The sequence below is a fragment of the Rousettus aegyptiacus genome, unplaced genomic scaffold, assembly GCF_014176215.1.
Source record: "Rousettus aegyptiacus isolate mRouAeg1 unplaced genomic scaffold, mRouAeg1.p scaffold_m13_p_13, whole genome shotgun sequence".
Classification (NCBI taxonomy): domain Eukaryota; kingdom Metazoa; phylum Chordata; class Mammalia; order Chiroptera; family Pteropodidae; genus Rousettus; species Rousettus aegyptiacus.
The window spans coordinates 58,059,755-58,077,412 of record NW_023416288.1 but is presented as its reverse complement, the minus strand read 5'-3'; the positions used below and the strand labels follow the sequence as shown (position 1 = coordinate 58,077,412).

At 37.7% G+C, this 17,658-nt stretch overlaps 1 protein-coding gene across 2 annotated transcripts in view; it reads left to right on the top strand.

Moving 5' to 3' along the window:
* Positions 1–15,182, top strand: part of NUP205 (nucleoporin 205) — a 66,430-nt gene extending 51,248 nt beyond the window's left edge. For both annotated transcript variants that reach the window (XM_016121107.2, XM_036230868.1), the window contains exons 34-43: positions 1,193–1,331; positions 2,432–2,558; positions 4,283–4,359; positions 5,871–5,999; positions 6,213–6,339; positions 9,404–9,570; positions 11,117–11,240; positions 11,721–11,849; positions 12,358–12,431; positions 14,831–15,182. In XM_016121107.2, the coding sequence (XP_015976593.1) occupies positions 1,193–1,331; positions 2,432–2,558; positions 4,283–4,359; positions 5,871–5,999; positions 6,213–6,339; positions 9,404–9,570; positions 11,117–11,240; positions 11,721–11,849; positions 12,358–12,431; positions 14,831–14,983 (1,246 nt within the window). In that variant the 3' untranslated portion in view covers positions 14,984–15,182. The remainder of the gene's footprint in view (positions 1–1,192; positions 1,332–2,431; positions 2,559–4,282; positions 4,360–5,870; positions 6,000–6,212; positions 6,340–9,403; positions 9,571–11,116; positions 11,241–11,720; positions 11,850–12,357; positions 12,432–14,830) is intronic.
* Positions 15,183–17,658: the final 2,476 nt, after the last annotated feature.

The following is a 17,658-nucleotide window of genomic DNA, read 5'->3' as shown; positions in this document are numbered from 1 at the left end:
CTAATAAGGGTTAAAGTGGGTTGGGACCTAGAAGCTTTACATTTTAGAGCAATAATGTAAGAGGGAAGTGGAAGATTATTTTGTTAGTGCATGTTTTTCTTTCTGACTGTATTGTTCAATAGAAATACAGGTTTTCAGTTATAGTGGTCTTTAAAGGATCATGGTGAAATGATTACCTGTTATGGATTTCCTATTCCTATGACTGTGATAGTATTTTATATTTTTCTCATTTTAACATTTACCAGCTGCTTGTTAACTTGAAAACTTTAAGCCAAATTAAGTTTCAAGCTTTTTAGCACATTTCTTATATGTTAATATGGGTTTTCTTTTTCCCTTTCTTTGTCTACATGGCTGCAACATTGTTGGACAAAAAGCCTGCCCTCCTAACTATAAATAACACTTTGGTCTGTTTTAATAATTTTCTTCAAAAGATCCATTGCCAAATTGAGTATTTGAGTTTTTTTAGGTTTAACTATAAAGAGAGCTATTTTACCTCCAGAAAAAAAATTTTTTTTATATTGCTTTCTTAAGTTTTAAACATCAGAGTTATTATTTTCACCTTAGATGAAGAGGATTAAGTTATGTTCCTTAGTTCATGGCATATTATTATCACTGTCTGTAAAATCTTTCTCTTATTAATTTCCTGTTATTTTCTATTCTACTTCATTCCCTTCAACAGGCAATCGTTTTCTTTTATTTAAAAGTTTAAATATAAACATTTGCAATAAATAATATTTTATTAATACAATGTGCCAAGACCTAACCTTTTAAAAGTCAAGTGATTTTACAACCTCATTTTAACTTTTTTAAATCTTGTTTTTATATACATATAATATTATAATGTGGATTCAATTTCGGCTTTGGGTATAGGAGAGGGAAATTTGGGGAAAAACTTGTTTTTCTCTATTTCTTACTCTAGTCTCTAAAGCCCAAGGGAAAATTTGGAGCAGAATAAATATGTTTAGGACGTTTCAAATATTGTGTTTTTAAATTATGCAGATTTTCTTTATTGAGATTTTTCAAACAAATAAGTCCATTTATACTGTCGACATGGGATGCAGAGTACTCACTTGTAGCTTCACATCTTCATCAGCCCCCTGTGGTGGCTTGCATGGAGATGGTCAGGGACGTTGGAGTGTTACCTTAACCCTGGGACTATTGCTCTCTCCTTGTTCGGTGGAAATGAATGAAGTGTGTTTGGCATGAGAGACCCCCCAGTGTTCATCCCTACTCCGGTGGACCGGTACCGCCAGATTCTCCTTCCGGCTCTCCGCTTGTGCCAGGTCATCCTCACGTCTAGTATGGCCCAGCACTTGCAGGCAGCAGGGCAGGTAAGAGGAACCCTTAGTGTAGAAATCGTCTAGTGCCAAATCCTCATTTTACAAGTGCAGAAACCCTAGGTATAGAAAGCGTAAGTGAATTTACCTTAATAGTACTGTTGGTGGCACACCTGGGTATCGAAAACAGGCCCCCTTGAACTTCGCTCTGAACTTCATTGGCCTGTTTTTGTAGTCTTGTTTGAATGAGACACTGCAGCTAATTAGTAAGTAATATGGAAAGCAAGAGTTCTAAATTTGTTCTATAAAAGGAAGCAGTTCTTGTGATAGGAATAAGCAGGCTTCTAAATTTAATTTAACCAGGTATTTATTGAGAGGAGACTATTCACTATATTAGGCCTTGCAGAAAATGCAAAAGTTGGATGATATGCCACATTTAGTCGTGATATGTAAAGAATGAAGTAGTTCAAATAAATGAATTTTCTAACTAATAAAAATATTTTTTGGAGCACCAGAAATTAGTTTTATTGTCATCACTTTTCAGTGAAACTTTCAAAAAATATATATTTCTCTGTTTCTTTAATAATGCAATATATAATTTAGCCTTTCACTGATTACTTAGGCTCATCATTATAAATCCGTAATCTTTTATTGTATTGCTCTTATTATTGTGATACCCTTAGGAGCTATGTCCTAATAACTTACGTTAATTCTGTCTGCTTTCCCTGCCATCAGTTCAGGCTTATCTCGCCAAGACAGAATGCTGCTGTTTCTAATGTGGCACCTTATTTTATGCTGCATTAGTCTAGGTGACATTCTACCCCTTACACATGTGACCTTTGAATCAGTTCTTTAAAACTCAGTGACTGTCCTTGTCTGCTACTTTATTAAGATTAAGCGTTCTTGAAACAGAAGTTGGTCCTCTAAACCCAGTCTTTTACTGATTATAACAGAATCCCCCAGGGATCTTTTTTGACAAAGACAGATTACTGAGTTTCATGTCCAATGATTATGGGCTAAGGCCAGGAATCTGTTTAAAAAAATAAAAGGGGACACAGTACCTAAGTGATTCGGATGTTTGGCTTGTTTTGCCATAGTCTTTGCGAAGGCGCTTCTAATCAAGTTGAGGAGACATCTTCTTTTTCTCGGCTTAGGTGTTGCAGTTTCTCATTTCGCATTCTGATACCATACAAGCAATCCTGCGCTGTCAGGATGTTAGTGCTGGGTCTTTGCTGGAGTTAGCTCTGCTTACAGGAATTATAAGTAAAGCAGCACTTCCCGGTGAGTTGATTATGTTGAATGGACTTTTAATAAATCTTTACAGACTGACACATACTCTTAATAGAATGACAATTTTTTTATTACTTTGCAGCTACATATGACTTCTTTGAAATTGGCCTAAGAGTTCACTGCCTTTTTTAAAGTACTGTTTATATTTATAAATATGACATATGCTCATATAAAAAATTCAAAGAGTTCAAGAAAGTAATTAACACTCAAAATCCCACTACCTAGAAATTATCAAAAGTTAACATTTGGTAGGTAACTTTTCATTTTGTGTCTGAACAATGCTCATATGTACATAAGAGAGAAAGAGAAACAGAGATATATAGAGGTAATTTATATGACTGAGATTACCTTTTAGATGAAGTTTTAGAAAATAATTTTAATTTTACATGACTTAACAGACAGAAAACTAATCGAAGAAAAACAAGACATTGTTGAGTTCCAGGCAAATGTTTCTTCACTACAACAGGACAAGAGATAATAGTTCTTAAAAATCACTATGATTAAGAAAAGAAAAAGATTGTGAAAAATTATTAAGATATTTTGTTATTTTTCAAATTTTAATTTTTTATTACGTGTACATTTTAGACAATCGATTAACTACTGATGTGAAAGATGAAATGATGAGTTCTTTTACACTTCCTCTTCCCCCTCAGATTATGTTTGCTAATATTATTTTTACTTTGTCAGGTTTTATAACATTTACATTCAGTCCTGAAACCATAGTACCATAATAGCTCTTTAGTTTTACTTGTATATTTACATGAATTCACTGAAAAACACCAATTCTTTTTTTTTCCTCTTATTTTGATTTATCTCTTGGTAATTTTAATGTGTACTGAGATCCCCTCAACCAAGAAAAAGTATATTACAGTCCCTGAATTCTTTAATGTTTATGAATGGCTTGAAGTTGTTATTTTTAAATGATAGCATGGCCAGTTGTGATTTTCTTTTCCTCAGAACTTGTAATATTAATAACAGCTCATATTTATTAAGTAATTAGGTGCCAAGTATTGTTTTAAACAGCATGTTAATTTATTTAATCCTCACAACTATCATAAGATATAGAGTTGTTGTAATCCACATTTTACAGTGAGGAAACTGAGGCACAGAGAGGTTAACTTGTCTAAAGTCACACATCTAACGCTGGTCATATAGGGTTTCTCAGGCAGTGTGGCTTCTAAGCTTGTGCACTTACCTGCTAGGCCGTACCACCCCTGTAGAGTTCATGGTGCCAAAGATTAATCAGCTCGATTTAGGAATCCAAACTGTGAAGCTGAATGCAAACTTGTTTCTACATGTGCAAACTGTACCTTGCTGAAGGAAAAAGAAAAATAGCAAATGATATAATATCTCGAAGAGGTTAAAGAAAAAAAAATGCATTTTATTTTAGTTTTATATTTTAAATATTTTCATGAGAGTAATTTACTGTTGAATTTAGAAATTTTTTACTTTTATGGCCATAGATAAAAGACTTTTCTCAAAAACTTTAAAAAGTGCCTTTTAAAATCACAAATTGAATCTAGATTTAGATTGCATATGAATGAACTTGGGGTAGTGTACTTCATACTCTTCGTAAAGCCATATTTCTCAAAAGTTCTTCACGGCAGAATCTGTCTTCCCAGTCACATAAAATATATATGTGAACATACTAGAACTGCTCTTCCTAGTTTTTTAATGTGTTTATTTTATTGATTATTTAACTACACATTTCATAGGTATATTAAGTGAACTTGATGTGGATGTAAATGAAGGATCTCTAATGGAGCTACAGGGACATATTGGAAGATTCCAGGTAACTGTTCGTATTCCTTTAAAGAGCAATCGTAAGACTTTTAACAAAATACAAAAATCCCCTCACCCTTCCTCCCCAATCTGCTCCCTGGATTTGGACAAAACCCTTTCAGTAGTTTTAATTGATTCTTTATTATCTCTAAATAATATGCTTATATTGCTACTACTTGATTTTCCAAATTGAGGAATCATCTATTGACTTCCATTGAGGAGGACGATCTCTTTAGTCATTTTCTTCCACCATAAAATATGTATATTTCTCATAACATCCCCTGAAATGCAACATAATTATAATTTTGATAAGATCAGTGTTTAGTGTTACAGTATTATTACTCTGTAAATGTCTCTATAAATTTATGGTTAAGCCATGGACCATATGTGACTTTTCTGTGTAATGTTATGTTTGCTTTAGAGTAAGTCATTTTTTTTTTAATTTGCTTGGTTTTTATGTACTTATTTCTCAACTCTTTTCCATTGTGTAATCTTTTCAATATAGTCAACATATTAGATATTTTATCAGTCTGGGAGCCTCTTGGACTGCCTCAATTGAACATCTTCACTTTTTATTGTTTGCAAAGTAATTATATTCATATACCAGAATTTATTTTCTATTATTTTTGATACTGTAGTTTTCTTAACCAGTACAAGTTTCCAAAAGAAAAATTTTACCATTATCATTTTTATGTACAAATGTTAAAACTATAACGTAACTGGTATCACTGGTCCCCAAGTGTATACATACAGTACGTTTTGACTCACTGTCACACAATGCACCAGAAAAGGTTGTGCTCTAACCAGTAAAACCCAAATGCTCTGGGGTTTTGGGGTTGTTTTTTTTTTTTTTTTTTTTTTTTTTTTACTCTTTAACTTTTTTTATTAGTAGGGAGAAGAAGGTATTTTTGATGCCAATTTCAAAAAAGCTCATTCTTTCCCTCTGAGAACCTTAGGAAAAATTGTGTTCTCAGGTGAAAAGTATCAGCATTTCAGGCAGGTGACAGTTGACAGTTGCATTTTATCTGCCAAGGCTACTTGTGTGTTTGTTCCCAGCCTCTTTATGAAGTCCCCAAAAGTGGCCACAGAAGTAATAGCCTTTGTATTCGAGCTTTAGTAGACAAAATTATCATGGATGTGCCTATTACAAATCATCTTCTATTTGCCATCTCATTTTGCCTGTCATTGTTTATCAACTTGTATTTATTTAATGGATATCTACCAAGGAATTATTTGGTATGATACAGAAAATTCCTTAGCAGACACTTAGATTATAGTGGGGATTAACTGCTGTAAAAAATTGGTATTCTTTCAAAGAGTTGACTGCCAAGCAAATAACATTTGCAAAAAGGTTAATATTAATAGAGCTAACTTAAGTTGACTCATTTGAAAGTAAGAAATCAGATGCTTTTTAGAGAGTGATTCCACTCTCCACTGAGTTTTTTTTTATATCTCAAGAAAGAGAGGTCACTAATTTTAAATATCTACAACTAGATATGAACACTTATTTTTCTTTCATAGCGCCAATGCTTAGGACTACTAAGTCGCTTTGGTGGCTCCGACAGACTCCGTCAGTTTAAATTTCAAGATGATAATGTGGAAGGAGATAGAGTGAGCAAGAAGGATGAGATTGAACTGGCCATGCAACAGGTAAGAGGAGTGAGAATTGTGTACCTATTCTTGAAGCTTTCTGTTTTGGGGAATACTTGATAAAAATAACAGATGTGAGTAATTTTACACATTGATTTATAACTTTGTTGTGAATTTTACAAATTGATCTATAACTCTGTTTTTCAAATCTGGATTTACATATCAGAGCATGTGGGGAGTAATGTTTTTGCTACTTCTCTTCTTCCACTGTAGATTTGTGCCAATGTCATGGAGTATTGCCAATCGCTCATGTTGCAGAGTTCCCCTACCTTTCAGCATGCCGTGTGTCTCTTCACCCCAAGCCTGTCAGAGACCGTTAACAGAGATGGGCCCCGGCAAGGTGAGCCTTGTTCTTTCTTTCCGTATTTGAGGAGTTAAGTTGCCATGATTATGACAAGCTCGAATTGGGTCCGGTAAGATGTGGCTTTTTCTTTAATAAATAACAATGGGAAAATTTTCAAGCAAATTTAAGAAGGAAGGGATTGCTGTTGTCAGACCTGTGGATAGGCTGGTGAGCTTGAGAGAAGAGAGGAATTCAAGATATTCTAAGGACAAATTAGAAGAGCCATGTGGGGAGAGTATATTTTTGAGACCCCAAAGAAAGGATCTAGGATTGGAGAGTAAGCTAGCTGGGTGAAAAATATGAAAATATGATGGCCCCATTCTCTCCAAACATATATTGGACTGTTGGATACCATATAATATGTCTCTAAGACTCTGTTCTTTTCTATTTTTTAATCTTCTCCTCTGTTCTTTTCCTTGAAAGTTTTCAGTTGATCTATCTTCAAGTTCACTTATTCCTTCCTCGATCAGCTCCATTTGGCTGTTGAGTATATCCAGTGAATTTTTACTTCAGAAATTGTACTTTTCCGTTCTAGAATTTCTGTTTGGTTCTTTCATTCATTTCTCTTTCCTCTACCAAATTTTCTATGGTTTTATTGATTATGAGCCTACTTTATTTTCCCGCAATTAGGATAGTCATGACCGCTACTTTAAAACCCTCATTCACTAGTTTCCGACATCTAGTTCATCTGCGATTGGACTTGATTGGCTTTCTTGTGTCTTGAGAATATCTTCCATTTCCTTAGCTGTTTGTATGTTGGGTGATTTTTAACTGCATACCGGGCAGTATGAAGTTGCGAAGTGTCTGGATTCCGTTGCTTTGTTTTCCTCAATGAGCGTTAGTTCTTTTGTTTGAGCTGGCAGTCATCATCTTGACCCTACCTGGACCATGAACTCTGATCCTTGGGTGGCAGGTGCTCTCTCAGTTCCGGTCTTTTCCTTTTACCTGAGCTGTTTTTGAGTGTTCCATGCGTGCGTGGTTCTGGGCGGTCAGTGATGTGGAAAGCTGTGGGGATCCCCTCTCTAGCTCTTCCTAGATTTGCCCAACTTTCTTCAGTGGTGGTGGTTTCCCAGCTTCCCACCGTCTCTCTTTCGGTTTCCTAGGCTCTGATGACTTGCTGTTTCCGTTGGCACACTCGCCTCTGCATTGTGGTGCTTGTGCTGCTGGCAGCTATGCTTCGCCCCGGGCTGGAGGTCGTGGAGGCGGGAACTTGTACATGTGTACGAGTTTCGTCGGCCTCCCAGTGATCCTGCAAGCCCGGCCAGTGTCTCTTTGCTGCTGTTCACTCTCTGGTACCTTCAGGGAGTTGATTTTATATTATGTCGAGACTTTTTAGTTTTCTGTCATGGGCGGGAGATGGGGAGTGGGCCCTTGTCTGGTATGGTTTTAGTTTGTTATACTTGGAAGCAAAAGTCCTTCATAGCTGATAGATAGCTATAGTTAAAGATACCTTTTATTCAGTGATTCATCTGGAATAGTCTTGCTTAGGTGAGAGTATGTCTTAAAGAAACTGAGGGAATAACTATAAAGATTTATAGTTATATTCTATAAGGTAAGTGTTCGTTAAATCATTGAGATTGGATATATACAATAGTTCCTTTGATTTAATATTAAGCAAATTAGTTCTCCATAGTTCTAGCTTTTGCCTATATTCAAAAAGACTGCTGCTAGGAATGAAGATCGCTAAAATAAAAAGGGCCACCGTGGAAAGGTTCCCGCCATGGGGAGCGCTGATCCCTGAGGCCTTCGCCAGCACGAGGGGAAAGCTATCTTTCTAGTCCAGGTGGCTCAGGAAACATGAAAAGAGATTGTTTTCACTTGGAAGAACATGGAATGATTGAGAATTCTGCCCAATGACATATTTTTATTCAAAATAGTGGTTTGCCTGTCACCCATCAGTGACATTTAACCTAATCTATCCCTTCTATCTGGCAATTTGTAAATGAATATGAATCTGTTTATTAATCCCTGTAAGAACTATAGTTTGATGGAGACCTCTAACTCTGCCTCAAGAGCATAGTAATCAGTCTTGCTCCCCAGCATATCAATTTGGCTCAGATACTTAAAAAAAAAGAGTAGTCATCTTTTTCTTTCCCCCTGAACCCTGAATCTAACTTTTTAAAACAAATTGAATCTGAACATAACATTTTCAAACAAAACGGTAAGTTTGTCATTTATCCTTCAGAAACATTAATCATATACTAATAATATATCACCAGTAATTATTAAAATTTCCTTTAGTTTCTTCTTATTTTGAGTCAGTCTTTCACATACCATTATCATTCTTTGATCCTTAATACTTGAAGATAAACTTACAAAGCCTTGTAAATTGACCTTTATTTTTCCTTAGACTTATTGAGGAGTTCATAAGAACGCTTCCCTTTGCCAGTTCTAGACACAGGAGCGGGTGGGTATGTGGTAGGTTCGAGAATGCCTAGTTATAGAGAGGCACTTTAACCCACTGGTTAAGAACACACAGACTAATGATGAACTGCCTAGATTCGAGTCACAGTTCTACAAGTGACTAATGATGTGACTCAAAGTTTAAATCCAATGGTATTTTTTGAATATTTCAGTTAGTGTTCTTACCTCTTTGGAAGAATGACTTTGAGCTGGGAATTCAGTAACCAGAAAGATGCAGGCTAAATGAATCTATATAACTAGAGCAGTAGAGTGAGGTAGGAGTTACTCACCTGGGGTCGGGAAAGTCCAAACTTGTGTATATGTCTTGAATGTGTGTGTGTACGTGGGGGGTGGGTATAAAGGTTTACAGCCAACATGGAGTTCGGAAAGGCCTTCATCGAATAAAGGATGAGCTCTGTGTCCGTCAGCCAAATCTCCTTATTCTCTCCAGGTCTCCTGCCTCATGTACCTACCTGATTGCAGTATTTCCTATCCACGCCTTTGAACTGTGGTATTTAAAAGTAGTCTTGGGTTAGTTTTAATAATAGTTTACATGCCTGTAAATTCCTGGGCATCCCTTGTTTTAAAACAGATCATTTGAAATTCCTATAAAATGCTTATGAGAGGAACATTGTTTTTTATCATCACCTCTTATTAGATACCCAAGCTCCAGTAGTTCCATATTGGCGCCTGCCTGGTTTGGGCATCATTGTCTACCTGCTGAAACAGAGCGCTAGTGATTTCTTCAGCTATTATGACAGCCACCGACGGAGTGTCAACAAGCTACAGAATGTAGAGCAGCTTCCACCGGATGAGATAAAAGAGGTATGAATCTTATAATGAGCTGTGAAGCCACCGATTTTACTAAGGGCCAGGGTACCGGTGTCAGACTTGTGCGTAAAGATGACATGTTCAGTGAGACAAAAGGAATTGAAATGATTTCTCTGTGTGGCTTGAAGAAGAGTCCCTCACCTTAAGCACCACGCCTCGAAAGTGCAGAAACTCTTGAAAGAAAGACAGTGAAGTTGCACCTGTTCAGGAAAAACACCTGCCGTTCAGTAGAACGGCAGCTGGCCTTTGAGTGCAGAGTTTTGGTAATTTATGGTCTAAAATCTGTGCTGAGAAACTAGGTTTCTGTCACAAGTGCTTATTCAGTAGAAGTGATTTCTTAGGCTAAACATCTCTGTGCGTCCAGTATCTTCAGTATCTTCAGTGTCTGTTTACCAGGTTTTTCAGACAATGGGCCGGCGTGTCAGGCGTGACTGCCTGCTCTCGATGACCGGCAGCCCTTCCCCGCGTTTATTGCAGCTGCAGATGCTGAGCTGCTCGGCTTGCTCCCTAGGCAGCCTGGCCTCTTCCCTGTTTGTTCAGCACAGCTGAGCTGTGAGGCGTTGCTTGGCCGCCACCGAAGCTTCTTGGTGTCTCGTGGCAGCCTGGGCTGTTTTGCCATTCCTGGTTCACACCAGCTTTCCTGAAAAACTCCGTATCACTCTTAAGAGTAGTCAAAGCCTAGTCCCTTTTGGCACTCTCCAGATAATCCTAGAGAACACATATTGAGTGTTTATGATGTGCTAGGCCCTGAGTTCTACGTGAATACACGAGGCAGATATTGCTGCTCCCATTTCTCAAATGAGGAAACTGAGGCACCGAAAGTTTGCATAACTTACCCGGAGCCACACAGCTAGCAAGTCCAGGTCGGGGCAGGAGTTATTGGTTGGGTTCAGGTAGGCCCTGAAATTACGTGGTTTACGTGTGGCAGCCCTTCCCCCTCCCGTGTGGCTCATGGTGGATGCTAGGACTCGCAAGAGGAACTGCAACGTCACAGTGAAGTCTGTGGCCCTCCCACTTCAGTACGCCGTCTGCCAGACCCAGTGTCTGGATTCTAATCGAACCATTGTGATTATAGGTATGCCAAGTAACAGGTGGCTGGGGGGCTTCTGGTGGATGATCATATTTTTTTATGCTCTAGAAGTCTATTTTACATTTTCTTCAGAAGATACATGACAGCTGTTACAGAAATTTTCTATGACATTATTACACCTCCTGCTTGAAAAACCTACTGTTTTGTTTTAATTTGACAGAAAATTCAGTGTTGGTCGGCCCATCAGCAGATTGCAAAACCTGTTTCAGGCGTAGGACTTTGACAAGAAGAAGATGAATATTCATTTGTGAATTCAACTGCTTTTTTGGTTCTTTTTTTAAGTTACTTGCTTCCTAACTAGATAATATCTCTTGTCTGCAAGGATGTTTAAACTTATTTGAATGTTTTTCACAGTACTTATCACAAGGGACCCTCTTATAGTAGATTTTCATTACATTTTTGTTGCAATTTATGTCATTCTTAATACTGTATTTGTTTTCTTTTTCTTAGTTATGTCAGTCCGTGATGCCTGCTGGTGTTGATAAAATCTCCACCGCCCAGAAATATGTTCTAGCAAGACGGCGTTTGGTGAAGCTGATCAACAATCGAGCCAAACTGCTTTCTCTTTGTTCTTGTATCCTTAATGAAATCATAGTGGGACTTGAATGGTGACCTTTAAGAAAATCTGCAAATATAGGAACTCTTTACTTATTCTCACATTGCTTGGGCATCAAAACCACATGGAAAGGGACATAATTACTGTTCATTTTTTCCCCAGTAAATGCCTGATATATTTCCAAATCAACATTTTTTCTTATCTTTTAGAGTGTCTAATAATCCTGATAATGTATACAGATACTTTCTGTCAGGACAGAAGACAAGGACACTGGAGAGAGTGCTGGCACCGTGCCCCACGGTCCCCGCCTCCTTCCTCCTAGCATGCCTTACTGCTTTCTGGGGGGACACCTGCAGTGGAATCTTACCCGTCTGTTAGACTGAGGTCGTGGGTACATCACTAAGTGGTGCAGTCTCCCCGTTTTTCTCTTCCTCAGAAACTGTTTTTTAAAAAAACATGTGACGGAGAATGTTTTCCTTTCATCTGAGCTCTCTGTAGTCATCATAGAGACCTGCCTCTTTATTCTCTGGCGCCATCTGGAGTACTACCTGTTACATTGCACGCCCACAGATTCGCAAGATTCTTTGTTCGCTTCCAGGACCTTGTTTAAAAGCAGAAGGCTACAAGGTAAACTTTTTTCTGCAAAGTAGTGAACCATAAATGCCTATAGATTTTAGAGCCTTGAAAAACTAGATCCATTTTTATTTATTATTTTACGTTTCTAGGTTACCGAGAGTGGATTGGGTAATAAAGAGCTACTTAATTATTACATATAGTTATTTTGTATTTTACTTCTATCTCTGTGGGGCATAAGAGCATCTTAGAGGCTGCTTCTCAGCTTCTCCTCTTCTTTCAGTTAAGGGGTGACCCAGGTCCCGAGTCCCCTGGTCACAAATTATTTTCTAGAAGAATTGAAGTGGGTCGGCCTAGGCCAGAATTCTTGTTGCTAGAGTGAGCCTCTGACTGATGAGCATGATTTGTCTCCCTTAGTGGGCAAGAAACAGAAGAAGAGCTTGGGAACCCTGGCCCAGACCAGTGAAATGCTTCCCAGGGCCTTCCATTTGTCGTCAGGTTCTTTTACTGTGTCGTGGATATATGCTTGCAAAGATGGTTTGACTTTGTCTTCTTTCTCTAGATTCCTTAGCTTCAGAAGCCAATCTAGATTTTAGAAGTGGACTGACTATAGTGAGCCAACACGACATAGACCAGGTAAGATTCTAGTCTCATACTCTATTTTTTTTTCTTTTCGCTTTGAAAGTGTGTTAGTAAGATTATAACTTCAGGGCGTATACAAAGACCTTATGTGAATTCTGGCACGGTCACCTAACAGCTATGTGACTTGAAACAACTTACGTAACTTGCCTCCATTTCCTCATCGAAAAAAATGGGAATAATTTATTCCCAGAGTTTTATCCAAATTAAATGAGGTTTCATAGGTGAGGCTCCTAGGGTAGTGTCAGGAAATAGTAAGCATCCAGTAATTAGTAGGCATTATGATCTGGAAACTCCTCATTTCTTTGGATTAACTTCGTAGAATTTTTAGGCACAAAGGGTCACTCAGTGCTTAATTTTTCAGAAAATAATTTAATGGCGAGGCTATGAGGAGCCTTTAAAAATTTCACCGTAATAGACTGTAGTATTATACAGTCTTGTGTCACTTAATAACAGGGATACGTTCTTTGAAATGTGTCATTAAGTGAGTTTGTTGTTGTGTAGACACAAATCTAGATATTGCAGCCTACTGCACACCTAGGTACATACTTCGGCCTATTGTGCCTAGGCTACAGGCCTGTGCAGCACACTTAGGCTACACTAACTTTATTTTTTAAAATTTTTTCTTCAATAAATTAACCTTAGCTTATTGTGATGTTTTTACTTTATAAACGTTTCCATTTTTAAAAACTTTTAGACTCTTGTAATAACGCTTAGTGTAAAACACAAGCACATTGGACAGCTGTACAAAAATATTTTCTTCATATCCTTATTCTATAAGCTTTTTTCTGTGTAAAATTTTTTTCTTTTTAAACCTTGTTAAAAACTAAGGCACAAACGCATACATTACCTGAGCCCACACAGGGTCAGGCTCATCAGTATCACGCTGTCTTCTGCCTCCACATCTTGTCCCGCTAGAAGGTCTTCGGGGCAGTAACGTGCATGGAGCTGTCCTCTCCTATGACGACAGTGCCTTCTTCTGGAACACCTCCTGAAGAGCCTGCCCTAGACTCTTCTTGAGGAGGCATACTCTTTTCAAAAATATGTCCATGTTGGTTTTTGGCTTATTTCTTTTTTTTCATCACAGATTTGCTTGTAAGCAGATGACATGACATGAATATTCCTCTCGGTTGATGATGGCTACGTAGCCACTAGGTGATAGGAATTTTTCAGCTCCATTATAATTGTACATGTGGTCTGTCGTTGTCCCAAACATCATTACCTGGCATATGTCTATATAGTATTATGTATTGAGTAATCTCTTGATCAGTAGTATTGGAATTGGATGAAGAGCATTCCAAAAACAAGTAAAATGAAAACCTCATAGGAAACTAATAGCAGAGTCTTATTAGGAACAAAGCAGTTATCAAGATGTGTGGTATTAGGGAAAATGAATTACAGCTAGATTGGCTCCAGGGCATCTATAGCATCTATATGTCCTTAGCCAGGATTTGATAAAGCTTCTGCTTGTCCCTAATCCCTCTTGGTCACTGCCTTTGTTAAAGCTGAAGACGGCTTCATCTAGGAAAGAGAGGCTCAGTTTCAGCATTTTCCAGATCGCACTTAATCAGACGTTACAGATACCAAATTCTCATCTCCACCCTACTCAGAAATAATAAATCTGTCATTTTATAAAACCCTATAAACTTATCTCTTAGCGACTTTATAACAATAATCCATTTTTTGGCGTGGTGTGTTTTAGGGAAGCCAATGTTACATGTACAGAATTAGCTAAAGAATAGATCCCACAGAAGTTTAATAAATATACATGTTGAATTAATGACTGATTCGTTAGGCTGGTCTATTACAAAGCTAGAAGGAACTCAGGCTTAATAAAACATTTTCTCACGCTGTGCTTTGATTTTACTCCAAAACCAAAGACAGGTAGAGTCATAATTTTGCACTAATTTTAGCATTTAAGTTTAATACCAAAAAGATCCATCTGAAACCACATAGGCATTCTAAAATACATCTGGATTCTAAAGTGTATACCATGTTCCTGTCCCCCATTAATATTTTTTTAAAGTAAAAGTGTGCAAGTGTTTTTTTTCTCAATTGCAAAATGAAGTAGAAAGTAAAGCTTCTTTCCAATGTACCCTTTGCTTCTTTCTTAGTAGGTTCTGTATGGCCCTTCAGGAAAGGTTTTGTGCACAGTATCCATAGTTGTTATTTAAAGCAAATTTAAAATTTTACACATTTACATACGAAAGGAAAGAGGGAAAACCAGTATTATATGAATAAAATCTAGGGTGGAAAATGTGTTGTTTGTTTAATTCGGTATACAAGAAAGGGCCATTTATAAAAATCCAAAGCAATTTTAAATGAGAAGACACAGAATAAAAGAAATGCTTGAGACTGCGGTTTTAATCATGAAACGTCATCTGTCTTACCTCCAGCTCCAGGCCGACGCCATCAACACGTTCGGAGAATCACTGCAGAAGAAACTTCTGGACATTGAAGGATTATATTCAAAAGTTCGATCTCGCTATAGTTTCATACAAGCTCTTGTCAGACGTATCCGAGGCTTACTGAGGATATCACGGAACTGAGCCATGCCTATTACGCTCTTCTAGGGAAGAGATGAATTGAGGGAAAACTGTCTCCTTTTTATAGATTAGTTTGTCTCTAAATTATGACCAAAAAATATTTGCTATTTCTTTCTTTATATATGGACATCTTTTCTGTAAACTTCTTTGCCTGGTTTCATCCTCATTAGTAAAAAAAATAAACACTTTTTAAAAAAACAAATGCACGGTTAGTATTTTGAAATTTTACCTAGAAAATGATTATTATCGGGAATCCGACAATTAAACATTCCACAATGATGGTTTTTCCCCTAGGGATATAATTTTGAACGTTAAAGTCATAGTCTGGAAATTCTTATTCGTTCTCCCTCTGTGCCTATGTTACACTTCTGTGGTCTTCAGGGTTACTCCGTGGGGCAGTGTGGGCAAAAAACTACAGCCATGCTCGGAGTGGTGTACTCGGTACTGTGAATAATGTGTTACAGAAATGCCTCAAAAAGTCGCACCATCTCCCATGATAAGAATGACGAGGAAGGTACGGACCTCATTTTGACTTTATAAACGCACCAAACTGATCAGATCAGTTAAAAACTACACATTAAGATCCTCTGCTTATTAAGTATTGCTGAGGAAGAGATGCACCTGCCCTTTCAATGCTAAAACTCCTTAAAACAAAATATCTAAACTCTGTTTCTATCCCTTTTCTTTGCTCAAGAGCACATGCTGTGCCCGACAGCCTCTCTCCATGCCCAGGCCACAGAGTGCTGGTTCCAGCAGCTTGTCCAGACCATCAGCCTCACCCCGCTGGGATTATTATTTCTAGTCAGCCTGCTAAGCTGCAAATGCAGCTACAGTTCTCCCTGCCTCTCCCTCCCCCAGCCTCTGATCCCTGTCCGCTCGAATTTTGGAAGAAACGATGTCCTTTGGTGGTGTACAAAATGTTTTGATTCTGTGCCCCAGGCTTTTATCTTTCACTCCAATTTAAAAATTGTGTACTGTTTCAATCATACAAATAATATAATCAACCTAACATGCAGATGCCCCCTGTATCCTCATGCCTTACCTAATTTGATCAGATCTTTAATCATATTTGCTCTGGATCTTTTTTTTTTTTTCTGTTAAGGAAGTACAGTGAGGCACCTGCAAACTCCCTGATCCCATCATTTTACTTCCTTTCCAGAGGTGACTGACCATTGGCAAGAATTCACTGTTGATCTTCGCATTCATATTTTATACTTCCGCTACATAGTTGTGTATTCATAGGCATTAAAAAGTGTTGTTCTACAGGTTGTTACCCCATTTCCCATGTATAAAAAAGTGCAGCTCACTGCCAGCATTAATTTAACATTACAGGTAGGAATGCTGTGTTTTCTGGAATTTGACACTTTTGGCGACTATATTTCGTAAATGGAAATACCACTACTAAAAACAGAATGCTATCAATAGAACGATGTCATTTGTTTCCAAAGACTATTGATACACTAGAGCGATGCGAAAATAATAATAAAAGCGAGATATTTCATGGCAACCGTTGGAGGTGAGTTTAGGACTGTAATCTGCGCGTTATCTCAGGGTAAACGCTGCAGCCACAAGCGCCACCGGCAAGTATTCTCGGGGCAAACGGGAGATGGATTCATCTTTATATGTGTGTCATACGATGGAGCAATTTGCAGGTTGCTTTTTTTGTTCAACATTGTTTTTGATAATTCCTCATTTTCCTTTATTACAAGGATTGAATAGTAGTGTCACATTTTACAAATATCCTAATTTATGCATTCTACTATTGGTGGACTGGTATACATTTAAGTTCTTAATATTTTGCTATTATAAATGTCTGCAACGATGATGATCATACATGTCTTCTTGGATGAGACATGACATGTAAGAAGGTCTCTCTGGATAATTCTGAGTTGGAGATTAAGAGCTTTTAATTTCATTAGGCATTGCAATCTTTTTCTCAGCATTTACAAGAATTTACTTCTATCAATACGATGAGAGTTCCTATTTGTCCACACCATCGATAACATACTTTTCCCTGCAGACTTTATTTTTTAAGAGCACTTTTAGGTTTGAAACAAGATAGAGAGGGAGACAGAGAGATCTCCTATTTCCCCCCGCCCCCACGCGTGCACAGCCTCCCCCATTATCAGCATCACTTATCAGAGTGGTACATTGTTATCAAGGATAATCCAACATTGACATATCGCAATCACTCAAAGCCCATGCTTTTTACCTTGGAGCTCACTCTCGGTGGTGTACGTTCTATGGGTTTGTATAAATGTATGAAGACATATATCCCTCACTGAAACAGTATTTTCACTGCTGTGAAAACTCCTCTGCACTCTACCTGGTCACATCTCCATCTCCCCTTGTCCCCAACTCCCTGGCAACCAACGATCCTTTTATTGTCTCCATAGGTTCACCTTTTCTAGAATTTCATATAGTTGGAGCCATACAGTATGTAGGCTTTTTAGATTAGCTTCTTTCACTTAGTAGTGTGCACTTAGGTTTCCTCCATGTCTTTTTATAGCTTGACAGCTTTTTTTTTTTTTTTTTTAGTGCCAAATAATATTTCATTGTCTGGATGTACCATAGTTATTCACTCACCTACCAAAAGACATCTTGGCTGTTTCCAAGTTTTGGCAATTATGAATGAAGCTGCTATAAAGATCCATGTGTAGGTGTTTTTGTGGACATAA